Source organism: Gymnodraco acuticeps, unplaced genomic scaffold (genome assembly GCF_902827175.1).
Source record: "Gymnodraco acuticeps unplaced genomic scaffold, fGymAcu1.1, whole genome shotgun sequence".
Classification (NCBI taxonomy): Eukaryota; Metazoa; Chordata; class Actinopteri; order Perciformes; family Bathydraconidae; genus Gymnodraco; species Gymnodraco acuticeps.
This window is the reverse complement of record NW_022990016.1, coordinates 336186-355131: the sequence shown is the minus strand read 5'-3', so window position 1 is coordinate 355131 and position 18946 is coordinate 336186. Positions and strand designations below refer to the sequence as shown.

Genomic DNA, 18946 nt, shown 5'->3' with positions numbered 1-18946 from the left:
CCTGGAGCGTCGTAGGCCAATCAAGTTGTCAGGCCCGGCTCACCGTCAATAACACATTCAGGTCAAATACAAAGGCATGGGGTGGATCTGAGCTCCTGAAGACATAACTCCAACCAATCAGAAATCAATCTACAGCGGTAAAAGTGTTCAAAGATCTATCACTACCCCCCTCTTCCATTTTGGAAAACAATGTTTACTTTCTACATTTATAATGTATTCATATGTACAGTATTGTGTAATATATAGGTTTTTTTCTGGTCTATACTTTGATACTCTTGTTAAGGCTATCTTCTTGAAGTATCGACTCTGTTGTACTCTTGACATCAATTTTCTTATGTTATTGAAATGTACCCTTTAAATATAGTTGCAGCTTTCTATTAATGTTTACTTTTAATTTGGATTTTTGTGTAAATATTGTAGATCATTTGCTTATCAGCAGATGATGATTCAAAGGCACATTTCATAATGCTTTGGCATTAAGCTATACTCTTTGAAACTATAAATAGTTTGCTACTTGTTTTTAATGTCATCTTTATAAAAAAAACAATTCGAGCCAAGCATCCTTGTGTAATCGCGTACAGTTAAAGTACATATATAGATATATATACAGTATGCGCAAAGGAGAATGCCTTTAAAAGTTATTTAAAAAAAATAAGAAGTATGAAATCAATATAGGATCGGGGAGTTAGCGGGATAACTTGTTATAGCTGTGCTTCTTATTGATCGGCATCTGAGCTCAGGCACTTGACAACGTGAAGCAGGAGAAAGGTTATTGTGCAGTCACCAGAACCACCCACATCTGCAGTGGCACAGAAAAATGAACTCTGAGTGCACAGCAACTCCACAGCGAGGACTCAGGATTGGAAGGATTGGCGGCGGCGGTGAACGACGAGGGAGGTGCGATGGCAACAAGAGGAGAGGAAGGAGGGCGGGAAATGCAGAAAAGATTGAAACGAAATTAAGAGTGATGTAGAGAAACAGAGAGAGAAAGAGACAGAGGCAGACAGCACTATTTACGGTATATTAGTTGTTATGGTGATAAGCAGAAAGGAAAGGAAGGGATGTAGTTGTCAGGGTGATGGAGCTGCACTGGGCTGCTAATGATATGTAAAAATAACTGTGCTTAGATTTTGCCCTACCTTTGAAAAAGAAAACACACACACACACATACACACATACATTCTCAGATGAATACACAGAAAGACAAAGCAGTCTGTTGAAGCAGGCTCCTCTCATTAGCATTTGGAGACGTACTAAGATTCCTCCCCCACATTCTCAGCATGGAGCTCACTTTTTTGTATGTTTTTGCTTAATGAGGGATGGTAGATAGATGCACGCAAACAATGGGGATGTGTGTGTGTGTGTGTGTGTGTGTGTGTGTGTGTGTGTGTGTGTGTGTGTGTGTGTGTGTGTGTGTGTGTGTAACGCTTGTAGCTCTGTGCTTCTAAAGGTCTGATACCAGCAACTGAGTGCATATCACTTTGACACGAGAAGACGAGAGAGGACTGTAGGTAATTGTAGTTTAAAAGGCCTTAAGGGGTTGCTAGAATGCTGGTCTTTGTAGTTTCGCTGCCTGCGGTTTAACCTCTGGCTTCTCAAAAGCCCTCTGGTGTAATCAAAGGCAGAGAACATTCAAACACACCTCCATACGCCAAGTGCCAACAAATAATATCTCACTTATGATACACTGTGTTGGTGGAATGTGACTAAAGCATATACTCATTTACAGGATTTTGTATTTACAATTTATGCTAATTTGATTCCACTTCATTTTTAGAGGTAAATATTGTACTTTTTAATGTACTTAATTCAAATGTGAGCTACAGTTACTATGGGCGTTTCCTGGACCTGGAAACATTCGGGGCTTAGCCCACAGTTGCGGCGCCAGAGATTTTCTTAGGGTTTCCCATTAACGTAGTGGGTGGCGGACCAAACATCCTCTCGGGGGGTCCGGGGGCATGCTTACATTTTGAAATGAAAAGCATCAATCTGGTGCACTTTGAACGCAAACAAATTCTCATAAAAAATTAGGAGATCTATGGATACATCTCTCAACACCCATATGAAACAGAACTGAAAACAGATTTTCGATTTCTTTATGGATATTTTACAAATCACTCCCCTTTTAAACTGTATTCTTGTTTTACTGTCATATAGTATTTCATAACTGTTCTTCATTTGTTCTCTTATTTTTTATATAACTATAATGATCATATGAAGGTGTGCCTTGGAAATAAACTTTTACATAATAATTGCATTTACTGAACACGGGAAATTACAATCCTGCCGTCCTCTCTATGATGAGGTTCAGGTAAAGCACGGTTCATGTATTATATTCAGGGGTGCACATCACTTTTTTAGTGAGTTACTCAGATGAGTACCAGGAGACAGCGTTTGGTACTCACCCCACATGAAGCGTGGTCCTCCTCAGTGTCTCCTTCACTGTCCTCTATTTATACTTCTTGCATGCTAGATGATGAAGATGATGAAGATGCACCTCCCTGTCTCTTTTTAAGCCTCCGATTTGCTTTCTCCAAAACTTGTTGCCAAAACTGTGAAGTCCTGCCAAGTTGAAGGATCAAATACTAAGAAATTATCACATGACTTGAAGTCATATCTGATTTCAGATGTGGGATGTTGGCGCATTTCCACTGCAACGGGGTAGCCCCGTTTAAGCGTCCCTAAGCGTCCTCGCTCAGGCCTCGGGCTACCTCGCTGGCCGTCCGAGGCCGTGGTGCATTTCCATTACAGTTTAGGACCTGGGGTAGCAACGCAGTGTAGGCGGGGCGATCGGCTTCACATGTCGAGTTGTTCCGTCGAGCTCCCGCTGGATGTTATCATCCCCAATGAGATGTAGGAACGTCGTCACCTCCTCGGTCGACTACGGTGTGCTTTTCTTATTAGACGTAGCCATTTTTGTAGCTCCTCCGTTTACAAAATGCTGTTTATAAAAATGCTGCCAGCTTGCTTCTAAATATATATGCGACGCTAGGGATGAACTCACGCGCGATCTTGTGACGATTCTCTCTGACCAATCAGCAGTCGAGAGTATTGACGTCACTAGTTCAGCCCTGGCCCTGGTCTGATAGAACCACGATTTTATGGGGGCGGAAAAAGAGGGAAAAAGTACCCGCTAGCCGGTACTAGGCTATATGGAAAGGCCACCAAATACTGGCCTGGCAGCTTGAGGACGGTTAAGGACGCTTAAACGGGGCTACCCGCTGCAGTGGGTAGCCCCGTTTAAGCTTATTACACTTATTCAAGTACTGTACTTAAGTACAATTTTGAGATATTTGTACTTTACTTGACATTGATGCTACTTTGTACTTCTACCCAACTACAGTTCAGAGGTAAAATTGTGTACTTTTCCTCCACTACATGTATCTAATACCTTTAGTTACTTCACAGATGTGGATGAAAATATAATCAAGTGTTAAATCAGACTTGAATTCCACCTGGAGTAAATTCACAAGCTACCCTGCAGTATACAACGTCATTCAGACTAGCTGCACCTTTACCAGCTTTGAGAACACTTTAATGATCAACCATTATAAAACATATCATATATATTATTCTGAAATGAACCAATCTGCAAAATGAATACTTTTGGTACTTTAACTATATTTTGATAATACTTTTCTACTTTTACTTGAGGAACATTTTGAATGCAGGACTTTTACTGTAACAGAGTATTACTACACAAGATCTGAGTACTTCTTCCACCTCTGTCTGATTTCAAACTCTTCCATTAACACCCTGAGTAGGTTTGCAACTGTGTGTTTTACTCTTCTTTACTCTACACTTTGGTGTAAATAAAACTGCAGCAGCTTGACCACAGAACGTGAACGTTGTGATCAGCTGATTTTGTGCAGTTCTCCAGAGTGTGCGCGGGGCACAGAGTGTGCACAGGGGAGTCTCCCACTGCAGCGAGTTGGCGGAGTTTTGGCACAATTCTGTTGTTCATACCGACGTTAACCCTGTCTGTGCACACGGCGACCAACTCTGTCGTCCAGTGACCTAAGCCTCTGCCTTCTGTAAAGCGTCACAGGTCCGTCGGTTATGTCCTGCGGCTGCGCGGCTCGGCCAGCACCCAGTACAATCAGTCATAGAAAGTTCGAAGATTTCTTTGCAGGGTTTTATAGTTTACTCCATTGAGTGTTGACAAGAAACACGTGTAGACTAAATATGTCTTTTGTTTTGATGTTTTGAGGTACGCAAAGGCGCGTAGTGACACAAGTGACGTTATGCAATTCAGATCTTTGCCGTGCACCCCTGATCATATTATTGCCCCGAATACCCAGGCCAAGCGACGCCACTGCATGACTACTAACCAGCGGCAATGTTAAAACGCTGTTTACACATGAATGAATTGGTCATAATAACTCCATAATATAATTCTTTAAAGTGATGTCAGCACCCATTCATTTAGAATGAAGCACTTTTTTGTGTACTTCTACACTTAAGTATTCCTGTTTTTACTTAAGATAATGATCTGAATGCTTTTTCTTTTACCAATAGTTGTTTCAATATTAGAGAAGACAGTAAAGGCTTGGAAATGAGATACCACAACACTCACCTTTAACTACATTACAATCATGGATGTGGTCTCAATTGCCTTGATGCCATTAAACGTATAGTGGCTCTTCTCTGTATCAACATTTAATTACCTGGCAGTCTATTTCTGTAGTATAACACATCCACCACGCACACACGCATATATGCTGTGCAACATTTTTACAATATATTTGTGTCACAAGCATAAATGGTTCTGCAGCATAATTGCTTCATTATCAGTGAAGACCAGCGCGCACATATCAAACCACACGTCGCTCTAATCATCTCTTCACTTTGGAGTATACGGCCTTCCTCCTCCGCACACCACACCCATCGCACACAAACACATGTGCTGCATTACACAAACGCATTCATGTCAATTTCCTGAGCCAACATTAAGACCGGCTCTGCTGGTCTTTAAATGGAAACCATTAGAGGGGAATAAAGACCTAGTGAAATAGAACATAGGCCTACTTAATGTCATGTGGGTTTCTTAAGTGTTTCTCTCTACCTTGATAAAAGTATTTTTCTTAGTGTGCATCACTTAAACATTAAGGGTGTGTTTCCTGATGGTCAGCATCTTTTTCAGTTATTCCCAATGAGGGAATAGCGTACGTGGCGCTCAGACTTTTTCGGGTCGCCACTCCAAACGCCTCAAGTTAAAAATCTCTGAACTATCAGCTGTTTGAGCGGTGATATGTTTTCAAGATATTGTTGCCAGAGAAACAAAAGCAACGCGCAGCGGGAGCGCTTCCACAGGGCCCCTCCAGCACTATCCTCAGAGAAAAACACAATATTTATATATATTCTAGGGCTGTCCCGAGTACAATTTTTGGCTTTGAAGATTGAGAAGTAACTAACAGCGATTATTAAAAGCTTTGGCCAGGACTGCGGTGCGGGGACTGCGGTGCGGGGAGTGCGGTGCGGGGACTGCGGTGCGGGGACTGCGGTGCGGGGAGTGCGGTGCGGGGAGTGCGGTTGACGCCACAGCCTTGAAAAACAATACGCATTCATTTTTCAATTCCTTTTTTATTTTTTTACCATTTTGTTCTATTATTTCAAATGTATTCAAACAAATTCAAAAAAGGTATGACATGTTTCATGCACGTTTGTAATCCCAAAAGTAAAAACACACATACTGATGGTTACTGATGGTTTACAACAGATAAAATAAGATTGTTCTTCTTTACTTTAGTAAGCTAATAATAATAGCTACCTTCCAATACAAATCAATGCATTGTAGCTTGAATGCCTGCATATGCTGATTTGCCCTAAGGCTGTGCAGCTGTTGGGAACTAAGACAAGAGAACGGGCTTCCTATCTACACACTGCACCATCCAGGGGGAGTCTGGCTCTCCACAAGAAAGCCATTTAATCTCCAGTAGTCTGCATGTGATCAATCTCCCGGCACAGTGTTACTGCAGCGCAGGCCATTCCTCATCATTTAGAGAGAGAGGTATTGACCAGGCCAAGACAGCCTCTGTACTGCATTTGTGAGCCAACGGGATAAGAATGAACAAAATTGTCTTTTGTATACAACACATCCGGTGTTTGTTTCTTTGTTGTATTCTTGTACATGTATGTGCATGCTTAAGCCAACCAAGGGAATATGTAGATACTGGAGGGGTGAAAGACAGCAGGATAACTAACAAGAACATGTTTATAGTCGGCTTGTTTGCATATTGATGTCTTGTTGGCCGATACAGCTGGCTGTATTCTCTGCTTATCATCAATACATCCTGAGTTAGATATTCCTGCTTAGTGGTTCATAAGAAAAAAAAACAGGCACGAAGAACAGCACAGCATTGTTAATAACCATCAAATGCAATTGAGTTAGCACAACGATGCACGAGAAGAGACAAGGCGGAGGCTGAAAAAGCTCTTGAATGGGTAGCATCATTTTAGACGTGTCAAGTTGAAGTTTCGGGGTGATCAATCGTTTAACTTGAGAATGGCTGCAGTATTAGTGAGTGTAGATGTCTATGTGGACAGCTGATCTGTCAATAAACTGTTAGACTATTTTCCTCTAGAAAGCCTGGGGTGTATGAGACAGGCATGACAAGTAGAAACAAGGCCTCACTACGTCTTATTTGTGTGGGACATTTAGCCAATCTGCCTGACAGAGAAATGTATAGACGGGCACATTTCAGTTTTCAAGTGTCACTGAAATTGCACCGGTATGGTTTGTGATATGAAAGGAGAGCGCCTTGACAAATAAATTAACTGACTGGATTTTGTGTCCCTGTCTTTGCACTTATCATGAGGTTATTCAGGCGTCAGCTCCATGGACTTCATCCCCCACACTGCCTTGGGGCCATGTCAGATTTACGGTTATCCATGACGGGCTCTTATCAGGGATTTGAAGCAGGACTTTGCAGAGTCATCTAGAATATTGGCTCTATCGTTGTTATCCTCGCTCAGAGAAATAGCAAGAGGCCAAGGTTGGGATATCACAAGTCATTCATGGAGAAACGTTCAGATGAATACAATCACAAACAAACACACACACACACACACCCGCACATACTGACATATCCTGCTGGGATCATTGGGTAGCAATGCCCTGTCACATCAGCGTATGTAGACAGCAAGCTGACTGCAGTGGCTTTTGGGACACCACGCTACATTAGACCAGCAGTCACAGCTGGTGCCACTCTCTGCGGCTCTGAGTCTAATCTGTTTTTACAACTACACTCTTCAAAAGGCCCAATCTATTATATAGTTGCATATGAATAAAAGGCTAATTTATATACATTGCTGCAGATTAAGAGTTAAGAAAAAAATCCCCCTTAATGAAAAGATTCTGCCATTTAAACTTACCATTCAATAAAAAATAGAATAGAAATACTGCCATTCAAGCAAACATGTAAACAAACCTCAAAACCTTTTTTAGTGAGATTATGTTGTGTCCAGCTCGAGTCTTTGTATTATTATACATGATCATGATCCATTTAAGAGTGTAGGCAAGTTCCAATTGTGTGTTTTCTTTGCAGAGAGACTATCCTTTCACTAACAAAGTACCTTTTAAAGTGTAGTCAATAATCACATTAAAGGCAACTGAACCAACTCAAGCACTCCACAAATGTACTGTAAGAAAGTGCCTCTGCTGGGTTAAGTGTAAGACGTAGCGGAGCTCCCGGTCTTGTATTTAAGCCGAGTGCAGAGTGTTGTTTTCCACTGCAGCATGTTCACTCATCCCTGCAGGCTGTGTTTAAGAGCCATTATTCCAGCTAACAGACCGGTCAGCGGGCCTTGGATGTGTTTAGTGATGTGTATTCTCTCATGACATTTGGAGTGCATAAATGGACAATGTGTTCATGTGACGTTTTCTTTTTTGTCTCTGCATGGGACAGCAGAGGCTGTGATGGCGCAGAGTCACAGCTGTGAGCAATTCATAATCACGGCTATTGTGTTTTTATGTTCTGGCAGCGAGTCTGGGGCAAAAGGTAACACACACTGGGCGTCTGTGGACCATTCTCATGATGATACATTACACTCAACCTTTGACCAGGTGACACTAATCACCATATTCCCATGGATACAAAACATGGGCATGTTAAACACACTACTGTATCATGGCTCAAATTCTATACTTCTCTGAGATGAGATATTAGAAATGTGGATGGTATGACTGGTAAGATTTAGACTCTGGCAAAACTCAGATTTAGTTGGGTTTGACTTTTGGGTTAATGTGGCTTTCTAGGTTGATCAGCTTAAAATTGGGTAGTTTCAGATGAAAACATCATATAATAATATTTGTCTGTAATCTTCTGATCTAACCCAAGCTAATAAAGGCATGTAATGTTCCCTACTTTCATCCTAACATTCTTTAAGTAACAGGCAGCCATTTTGGTCACAAGGCATGATATTTACTATGAGATTCCACAATGACAGTGAAACTTGTAATTATGATTCCTGAATGAGAGCCATTTCAATGTTTTGGGATGTTTTATTCATGCCATTAGTATGTTCAGGGAATCAACAGTTAGTAAGTAGTGTAAAACTTTAAAAAAAGAAGAACTCTAAAGAAGAATATTTGGCTTATGCACCCAGTGAGCAATTTAACTAGAATGAATGGGGTAATTGTTACATCCATAGTTAAGGGCAAAGTTTACAGCATAAGTCCCCTGCCTATTACCTTTTCACTACCAACCCAGGGCACACATGACAAAGCATATAATGTTCATATATCATGACTTTAACTATCTTAAGTGTGGTCTTGTGCGTTGAGCCATATCTGCTCCCTGTGCCCGAAGCATTCAGGGCAGAAGTAAAGGCTTTTACTGAAATAGTGTCAGTTATATAGCGCATGGAAAAGCCTCATTGTCCTGACACATCACAGTCCAATGAGCCATCACATATTTGTGTGTATTTCAGTGGAATGAATGAGGTGTCATGTTTTGATGCCTCTGGTTGAGGACCATCTGGATCGATCAGGCTATTCTCATGTTGTTTGCCGATAGATCTAACCAGGGGACAGTGGAAAATTACCCGTCAACTTTCTCCAAGAATGTACTTTTTTCCCTAGAAACTCACTTTTAGAGCGTGACGGACCAACAGAGTCAACCTTCTTCCAATGTATGTCCCCTCTATACATAATATCATTTTGACTCATAACTGGACACAGCACATGCAGACTGCAACCTCTATCTTTAAGACAGTCGGGACCCACACAGTGTGCACTAGGGGGATCCTTAGGGTAAAGGCAATTATATTTCCATTATATTTCCATGAGAAATATTGGCACAAGGCAAAATAATCCAAGATGCACTTGTTATTTCAGTTGACCTGCTACTATTGTCACTACATCCCAAACTTCCCACAGGAAAGTTTTGACGTGACCGATTTCAGCTGAACTGATTCAGTCTAGTGGCCAGAGCAGTGCCAAAAGTCTTAGAGAGGATCCACAGAGGAATGAGGCTAAATTAGCTTTTTGTTTTGACTCAAGACCTGATCCAGATTCATACACTGGAAAAAGAGCTGCAGGGTGACGGGTCCTTAGGCGGTCTTGCTGTAAAACTTCACTTGTGAGGATATCTAAATGGACAATTACACCTGCAGTGTAAGATGTAACAAAACCTATGCAAAACATATTTTCTATGTTGTTCCACCCATTACCTATGTCTTCAATTGTCACTGCTGATTGACTCACAAACACGTTGAGATATTCCACAGCCGTGTTTCCCGCCCTGTTATGTCTAACACCTTTCCGTCCACAAAGGACAACAACCAACTTTGAGCATGTTTTTTGTTATCCTGTTTTCCTGCACACGATGTAAAACTATTTCAGTATTGCCTTCAAATATTTCTCTTTTGTCTCAGACCAGCCACACAAATAGAAATCATTCAATTGACTGAGAAATATAATCATGGAAGGAAGACGGTTTTACTTGATGAAAGACTGACTGACCTAAATGGTCATTGATCCATTTTAAGTTCATCCAATCCATTTATCCTTTCAGCAATACCTTTCAACACCTTCTCTGTATGTATTCTTGTTGATCCCTCTATCTCTTTCTCTAAACCATGTTTGACACTGTGTGGCATTGGGGTGTGCAGACCACCAGGTTTTGTGCATTGTTCTAAACCATGAATAACATTCTTCAGTGTGGCTAAAGCAGTGTGCTACAAACCGGTCATTGGGTTTGGAGCAGACAAAGACCCCAGATAAAGAGTCCCTGTCTTGTCTGATTAAAGTCTGGGTCTGTATGGGCTGACGGCCAGCAGAGAGGCTGAAACGGGCCCGCTTAGGTTTGACTGGGCCTGGGTTAGACCAAGAAAAAGCTAATTGAAGAAGTCTGCCGGATAGACCCTGACAGCTTGTTACTGTCAGAGACCTCCTCAGAGTCCCTGTGAGTGAATCTCACACAATGTCAGGATGGGCAGCCCACTGCAGAATCACATCGAGGTAAGAAGACAAAGAGCGCCTGGTGTAAAAACCCTCATTTGTAGCAGCAGAGCACACTCACAAGATGCAGGTCAAATAACACCTGTGTAATAAGCACTCATCTACACACACACAAAACAAAAATCACAACCGAAAAACAGCAATCTACCCCAATTGATATCCAATTATGCCGAGCCGCTGACTGTTCATTAAACGGGGAGCAGTACCAAGCGCTGCACAAAGAATGAGCGAATAACAGACACACCCACTCATTAGTCCAGGTAATACAAGCTGACAGACCCCAAGTGGAATAATTGTAGGATTTCGGAGAGCTATGAACTCTGGGAATCCCATCTGGACAATGGTTGGGAAAATCAATTAAATATCTGCTTTATCCAGCACCTCTTGAGGGCTAATCAAGCCCTCAAAGCTGATCCCTCACCTTTACCCATTCAAGGTTGACGAGTCAAAACTAACTACACTCCCTGAAATCCTACAGAAAAATAAGGACAGAAGTATTCCCATACGATATAAAATGCCCCAACAAACAATTAATTAGAACAACTCTCTCCGTGTTACGTTAAAATGTGTGGACTGGACTCACAATAAGTACCTGGAAATGACTTTGACCTGGGTGCAAGTAAAAAGCAAGAGGTGGTCACCTGAAGTTATTTAATAGCAGTCATAATAGTCAAGCTGCTTCATCTCTTTCATCCACGGCACATGAAGACAAATATCCCAGAGCTCTGAACCAGAAAACAATCACCCACCAGGGACTTTATCAGCCAATTCATCTCCTTTACCACGGCATTTTATCTTTAACAGACACCCAACCTTCATCCTGTTCAATTTTTCAGAGTGTAGTACTGTAGAGAATGGTCGAGAAAGGCAGAGAAATTAATTTGACACAATTGAATAAAAATAAAAATAATGTTCTAAATTTGAAAGTGTTGCAATCAGTTTCTACATAGCGCATATTCTTTAAAACAACGATTGAAAAGAGACATTCAGGGAGGGTTTGAGTATCCTACACATACAAGGTACATACATAGTGTACGTGTGTGTGTGTGTGTGTGTGTGTGTGTGTGTGTGTGTGTGTGTGTGTGTGTGTGTGTGTGTGTGTGTGTGTGTGTGTGTGTGTGTGTGTGTGAGAAAGAGAGAGGGAGACAGTGTCCATGCCAGATTACATATTTAATGAGAGCTTGTCTGTTTCTCCACATGCCTCCATTTATAATTTTCCATGCAGACAGAGAAACCTTTCAAAGTGCGATTAAATAGCCAAACTGCCCAGTGACATTTCATTACATTTGACCCCTCAGTTGAGAGGTAATATTGACTTTACTGCTATTAATATCTAACTACAGGACCCAAAGGACCCACTTGATTGGTCTGATGGGTTGTCTTGTCTCTGATCTGTCTGGAAAATTCTCTACAGACCCGGAGTATACAGGACACAGCTCGACATGTAGACACACAAATACAGAAGACACATAATCATACACAAGCAATCAATTATCTATTCGGAAAGCTCAATAGTTGATAAGAAATCAAGTTAAACTCCATTAAATAAGCCTTATATCGCAGTTCTGTATATAATGACCACAAGACAGAACAATTGTTATGACAGTTAAATGACCAAAACCATTAAATACTGAAACCTAGTTGGATAATAATTGTGCAATTCAAACTGTTAAATTGCTACATCAATTAGACTTCATTGACATGTTTTAAATTAGCCTTAAGAGCCTGATCAGGCTAATAAGCTGAATTCCCTTACATGAGTTTAGGCTCATGTTAATTACAGGTATCAATATTGTCATGAACAATTTACTAGGTTACAGTGCATCTATCAGTTATCATTGGTCGATGTACTATCTATTAGTATATAATTTTGTCTTGTCGACTTTAATCCAGCATTTAATGAGAGGTTTATGATTAAACATTACTTTAGTAAATTGAATTTGCCACATTGCTCTTGTAGCCTTTTAGCTGTGTTTCACCATCCAGTTTTATTCAACTCCACAAATGTCTTGTTTGCTGACTAATTGAGAGTCAGTTGTGCAAATACGTTTTCGAAATCAAATGCATTAACTTAATGTACTTAGTGACCGAGCTAACTGAGAAACAGAGTGCAGTTTAGGGAGCTTCTTTCCCCTTCAGTAAGCATTTATTGAGTGACATGATGTATGATTCTGAGAACTAGCTAGGGTACTGTACATCTACAGTACTTTACCAACCAGCCCCTGCACTAACGTCACAGCATATTTTAAAAGGTTGCTTCCTGGCTATGTTTTTTTTAGTAGGTGTATGGGTAAGTGTGTCTGTATTCTGTGTCGCTGACCATCTTCTTTGTGGGGCTGAAGCACATTATTCATTGATAAGTTGCCCTTCTGCTCTTTGTGTCCGCGTCTGTCTAGTGGGTGGGCTTCCTTCAATATAAAACATTTATCTAAAGGTCAGCCCTTAAATCTTTAGACATGCCCACTCATGTCTGCGGTACAAACACACCCAGACACACTCAGAGACACAAAAAACAAGCACACAGTCACAAATGCCTTTGATAGATTTTACGAGCCAAGTGACTATTTTCAACAAACCGTTAACATTGCAGCAATCTTTGACTCAAGTTTACTTATCAATACTAAACCAAAATTAAATTATACCTCCTTTGAAAGTCTCGTTCTTACCCTTACGCATCCAACCTGGAAAACTTTGCAGCCAATCTTATTTGTTACAGTGTACCGTGCACCAGGTCCTTATTCAGAATTCTTATCAGAATTCTCTGAGTTTTTATCAACTTTGGTACTTAAAACAGATAAAGTAATTATCGTAGGTGACTTTAATATTCATGTTGACGATGATAAAAATAGCCTTACTGTTGCATTTAACTCTATATTAGATTATGTTGGTTTCTGTCAGAGTGTAAATAAACCAACCCACTGCTATAATCACACTCTCGACCTTGTTCTGACTTATGGTATTGAAATTGAGCAACTATTAGTCGAACCGCATAATCCTGTTTATCCGACCATTTCTTAGTAACTTTTGAAGTACTGTTACTAGACTACAAAGCATTAGTCAAAAGGTCCTGCAGCAGAAACCTATCTGTTAGTGCTATAGCCAAATTTAAGGAAGCGATTCCACCAATACTTAACTCGATAGCATGTCTGCATGTAGGGGAGGAAACTTATACAAAATGTACACCACCCCAAATTGATCATGTTGTTGATAGTGCTACATATGCGCTGCGAATAAAATTAGACTCTGTTGCTCCTTTGAAAAAGAAGAAAATAAAACAACATAGATTAGCTCCATGGCATAATGCCGAAACCCGCAAAATAAAGCAAAAGTCGAGACAACTTGAAAGGATATGGCGTTCCACTAAACTTGAAGAATCTCGTTTAATTTGGCATATTACTCTCAATGAATATAAGAAAGCACTGCGTAAAGCGAGAGCAGCCTACTACTCTTCATTAATAGATGAGAATAAGAATAATGCAAGATTTCTTTTCAGCACTGTAGCCAGGCTGACAGAGAGCCATAGCTCGATTGAGCCTTCTATTCCGATAGCACTCAGTAGTAATGATTTTATGTGCTTTTTTAACGATAAAATTGTTACTCTTAGAAACAAAATTAATGACCTCTTGCCTTTGACCAGTATAGTGTTATCAACAGCTCCCGGAAACGTAAGTTCTAATATTACACTAGATAGTAAACTAGAATGCTTTTCAGCCATAAACCTTGAACAATTAAATTAAATGATTCTCTCTTCTAAACCATTAACGTGTATGTTAGACCCAATTCCAACTAAGCTGTTGAAGGAAGTTTTTCCATTAATTAGCACTTCTTTATTAAATATTATGAATATGTCTTTATTATCAGGCTATGTTCCACAATCATTCAAAGTAGCAGTGATAAAACCGCTTCTTAAAAAGCACAACCTCGATCCAGAGGTTTTAGCCAACTATAGACCTATTTCTAATCTTCCGTTCCTCTCAAAGATTCTTGAGAAGGCAGTCGCAAAACAGCTGTGTGATTACTTAAAAAACAATGATTTATTTGAAGATTTTCAGTCTGGCTTTAGAACACATCATAGCACAGAGACAGCTCTGGTTAAAGTCACAAATTACCTTCTAATAGCCTCTGACAAGGGACTTGTCTCTATTCTTGTTTTGCTCGATCTCAGTGCTGCATTTGATACTATCGACCATGATATCCTATTAAGACTAGAGCACTTAGTTGGCATACAGGGAACTGCTTTAGGCTGGTTTAGGTCCTATCTATCTGAACGCTCTCAGTTTGTACGTGTCAACGATGAATCTTCCACGCAAACCAAAGTTAGCCATGGAGTCCCACAGGGCTCAGTGCTCGGACCTATTTTGTTCACATTATATATGCTTCCGTTAGGCAATATTATAAGGAATCATTCTGTAAATGTTCATTGCTATACGAATGATACTCAACTATATTTATGAATCATGCCTGATGAAATTAATCATCTAAATAAAAGTCAAGACTGCCTCAAGGACTTAAAAACGTGGATGACCTTACATTTTTTGATGTTAAACACGACCAAAACTGAAGTTATTGTACTTGGCCTGAAGAATCTACGAAACAAATGATCTAAAGATATACTAACTATGGATGGCATTAATTTGGCCTCCAGTGAGACTGTAAGGAATCTTGGTGTTATATTTGATCAGGATTTATCCTTTAACGCCCACATAAAATCAATTTCAAGGACCGCCTACTTCCATCTACGTAACATTGCAAAAATCAGGCATATCTTGCCTCAAAACGATGCAGAGAAACTAGTCCATGCATTTGTTACTTCAAGGCTGGATTATTGTAACTCCTTATTATCAGGGTGTACCAAGAAGTCAGTCAAGTCGCTTCAGCTGATTCAAAATGCTGCAACTCGTGTACTAACCAGAGTTAGGAAAAGGGACCACATTACTCCTGTTCTGGCTGCCTTACACTGGCTCCCTATAGAACACAGGATAGAATTTACAATTCTTCTTCTCGCCTACAATGCCCTTAATGGGCAGGCGCCATCTAACCTTAAATAACTCATTATACCTTATTGTCCTACTAGGGCAGGGGTCTGCAACCTTTTTGACCAAAAGAGCCATTTTGCTCCTTTTTCCAAAACATTTTTTTGTCTGGAGCCGCAAAACATATTTCATAGTTTTTTATTGTTATATCAGACAAAAACTACAGTTTTTTTGCATTTATTAGGCTATTTATGACATGATATAAAACTGTTAACCTCTAATAAGAAACAAAGAACTCTTATAAGGAGAATTAAAAATAATACACAGGCCTACTTTAAAATAAATTAAACACAGCACTTGGGGAGTCCTCTGCACATTTGAAAGAAAACAAAATATTATTAAAATGGGCCCACTTTGAAATAAATAAAACATATAGCTGCACCCTAAAAAGAGTTAAAGGTAGGGTAGGTAAGAATGGAGAAACCAGCTCGAGTGCGCTAGAATTTGAAAGTACACAACCGGAAAAAATCTGTCTCTTCCTTCAGACTTCCTTACAGAGTCCCTCCTCCAACACACACGAACGCGCACATGACCAATGAGGGCACGAGATAAGTTTGTGCACAGATGGAAGGCTGACAGGCAGGTAGGCCATCCAGTTACTTTAGCCGGGCCGGCTCAGATGATTGGTCGTGCTTTTTACAGCGCTACGGCTTCCAGAGATTAATTTGTGTATGTATTTATTGTCAAAGCATTTAATATATTCATTGCTATCGGGACGTTAAGAGCATTCCATGGAATATAACAAAAAGCGTTTTCTGAAATAAATTACATACCCCATTGAATTATGACTGAAGATCATCAGCTGTCTTCCTCTCCCTTGTTGTTCCTCGATACGTAAAGGCTGCACCACCATTGACAACTTCTCTCTACATATCAAACATACCGGTAAACCAGCATAGTTTGCTGTGAAAGCATATAACTCTGTCCACGCAGAATTAAATCCTGTGTTCCTCCGGTACTTTTCTTTGATGTATCCATAGTTCGCTCATCGAGCCGGGGGTCAGGTTATTCACCTCCAAGAAAAGGCGCTCGCGCGGGACCGTAGCGGGATGTGACGCATATTTTAGTTGACCTAATTAAAACCATTTTGTTTTTTATTTATGTGTCATTTTCAATCATGCAACAAAATATAAATAGTCCTACAAATACTTTTATTTTATTTCCTTCTTATTTTTGTCTAAGCTCAAGGGAGCCAGAGCAGAGGGCTTAAAGGGCCGCATGCGGCTCGTGGGCCGCGGGTTGCCGACCCCTGTACTAGGGCATTGCGTTCCAAGAATGCAGGGTTGTTGGTTGTTCCTAGAGTCTCTAAAAGTACAATGGGAGCCAGAGCCTTTTCTTATCAAGCTCCACATTTGTGGAATCAGCTTCCAGTTTGTGTTCGGGCGGCAGACACCCTATCCGTTTTTAAGAGTGCGCTTAAGACCTTCCTTTTTGATAAAGCTTATAGTTAGGGCTGATTAGATTCAGCCCCTAGTTTTGCTGATATAGGCTTAGTTTGTCGGGGGACATCTTACTTCTTCCTTCTCTTTGTCTATACCTGTGTACTCTCATGTTCCGATTAACCCAGCTTCCCCAAATGTCTTTCTTTTTGGTGTCTGTATACGCTGGGATCCGGAGTCAGATGATCCTGCGGTCCTGTGTCCTGGATCGCGAGCCCTGGATCTTGAGTCGTGGCTGTGGTCCTGGATCATAGGTCCTGGATGGATATCCTCGTGGATTCATCTTCCTATTATACACACATGCATTTCCAAATATTTGGACTACCTATGTTGCAAATGTATTATCTTTTCTATTTACACACGGCATCTATTGCACATCTGTCCGTCCTGGGAGAGGGATCCCTCCTCTGTTGCTCTCCCTGAGGTTTCTCCCATTTTTCCTTTTAAACTGTGGGTTTTCTCCGGAAGTTTTTCCTTGTACGATGTGAGGGTCTAAGGACAGAGGGTGTCGTATTGTCATACTGATATTCTGTACAAACTGTGAAGTCCACTGAGACAAATGTAACATTTGTGATATTGGGCTATATAAATAAACATTGATTGATTGATTGATAACATGTATTATACTAATATGTAAATATGAAATGCTTAAAAAACCCCGCTATACATTGTGGTTTATAAGGCCTACTTTTTATCTGTGATGGCAGCTTGTCTTCACAGTATTTTCACTGACTACCTGAATCCCTATATGTATTCCTGTCATGAAAAGCTTCTACCTTCAATCTTTTTGCTCTCCATTTTCTCTTTTGACCTTTGCATTTGTTCACAATTGATGCTCAATTTGCTGGCATTTAGAGCCAAAATGAGTTTCGCACTAACCCTTGGTGACCCTGTCAGTGAGCAATTGGATCATTTGGTAGCTGTCACTCTCTTTAGATTGAGGTAGGTCTAGCTAATTTTAAAGAAGTACAGTGTATATCTTTTCATTAATTCATGGGCTCCTTACCTAAAGCGCAGGCAGACAAGTTGCACTTAAGGCTAAATTGCTCAAGAGTGCACACATTTTCTTGTGCGAGTAATTCTCATACAGAAGGGGGAAGGGCATCACCCTCTGCAATTACCTTCCAATCATCTTTTTAAAGCATGTAACATGCACACTGCAGCATCTGACACCTGCAGAATCAAGCAGTTTAAAGTGTGCCCTGAGGCACGATGACAACAATAAACAATAATTGAAGATTTTTCACCAGCCAATCACATCCAACAGTGACTATCATTGGAATATAAGGTCTAGACTATTTAAATTTAGTGTAGACAGAAGTTCATAAAAGAACAGCACGAATACGATGAATTTATGTCAGTGAAATTTAGCAGAAGCCTCAAAATTACATCAAAGATGGCGCAAGCTATTGATGGTCGGCGGCTACCATAAAACGCAGACACAGAAATGGAAGACATTCATACATACGTACATAAAAACAGTTATCGGACCATTTTAATAAACAGGCTTCGAACATAAACGAAAGTAGGTGTGTGACATACCTGAGCCTCTTTTGGAGACCACCTTTACACCCTTGGACAGTGTGACATACAGCAGGATCAGAAGAGGGCTGGGAGGTCTCATCTTCCCCCCGTCCTCACAGCCTGAAGGAGAAGAGACAATGGCATGGAGAAGGGGGGATGAGGGGAAAAGATAAAGAGAGTTATCAGTCACTGCTTGTGCATGAGATCAAGTACCTCCTTGTTGCTACTAGACAAGAGTAAGTGTCATGGCGGAGGGATGTTCTGTAACAGGGCAAACACTATAGCAACGCCCACACACACACACACACACACACACTATTGTGCAAACATTTGCACACCCAGACACACGCACACTTGGACAGGCACATCAACATTTTGTGCATTCCCATGGGGGTTCTTTCTTGTAATGATTTCCTCTCATGATTGCAATTGAGATGGGTTATCATAGCCGGGATATATTTCATGAGAAACCATTCCCTAAGATGCTG

At 40.6% G+C, this 18946-nt stretch overlaps 1 protein-coding gene across 1 annotated transcript in view; it reads right to left on the bottom strand.

The window, feature by feature from the left end:
- Nucleotides 1-18946, bottom strand: part of il1rapl1a (interleukin 1 receptor accessory protein-like 1a) — a 199399-nt gene that overhangs the window by 155109 nt on the left and 25344 nt on the right. The window contains 1 exon segment of the mRNA XM_034213792.1: nucleotides 18477-18578. Coding sequence (XP_034069683.1) covers nucleotides 18477-18558 — 82 coding nt within the window. The 5' untranslated portion in view covers nucleotides 18559-18578.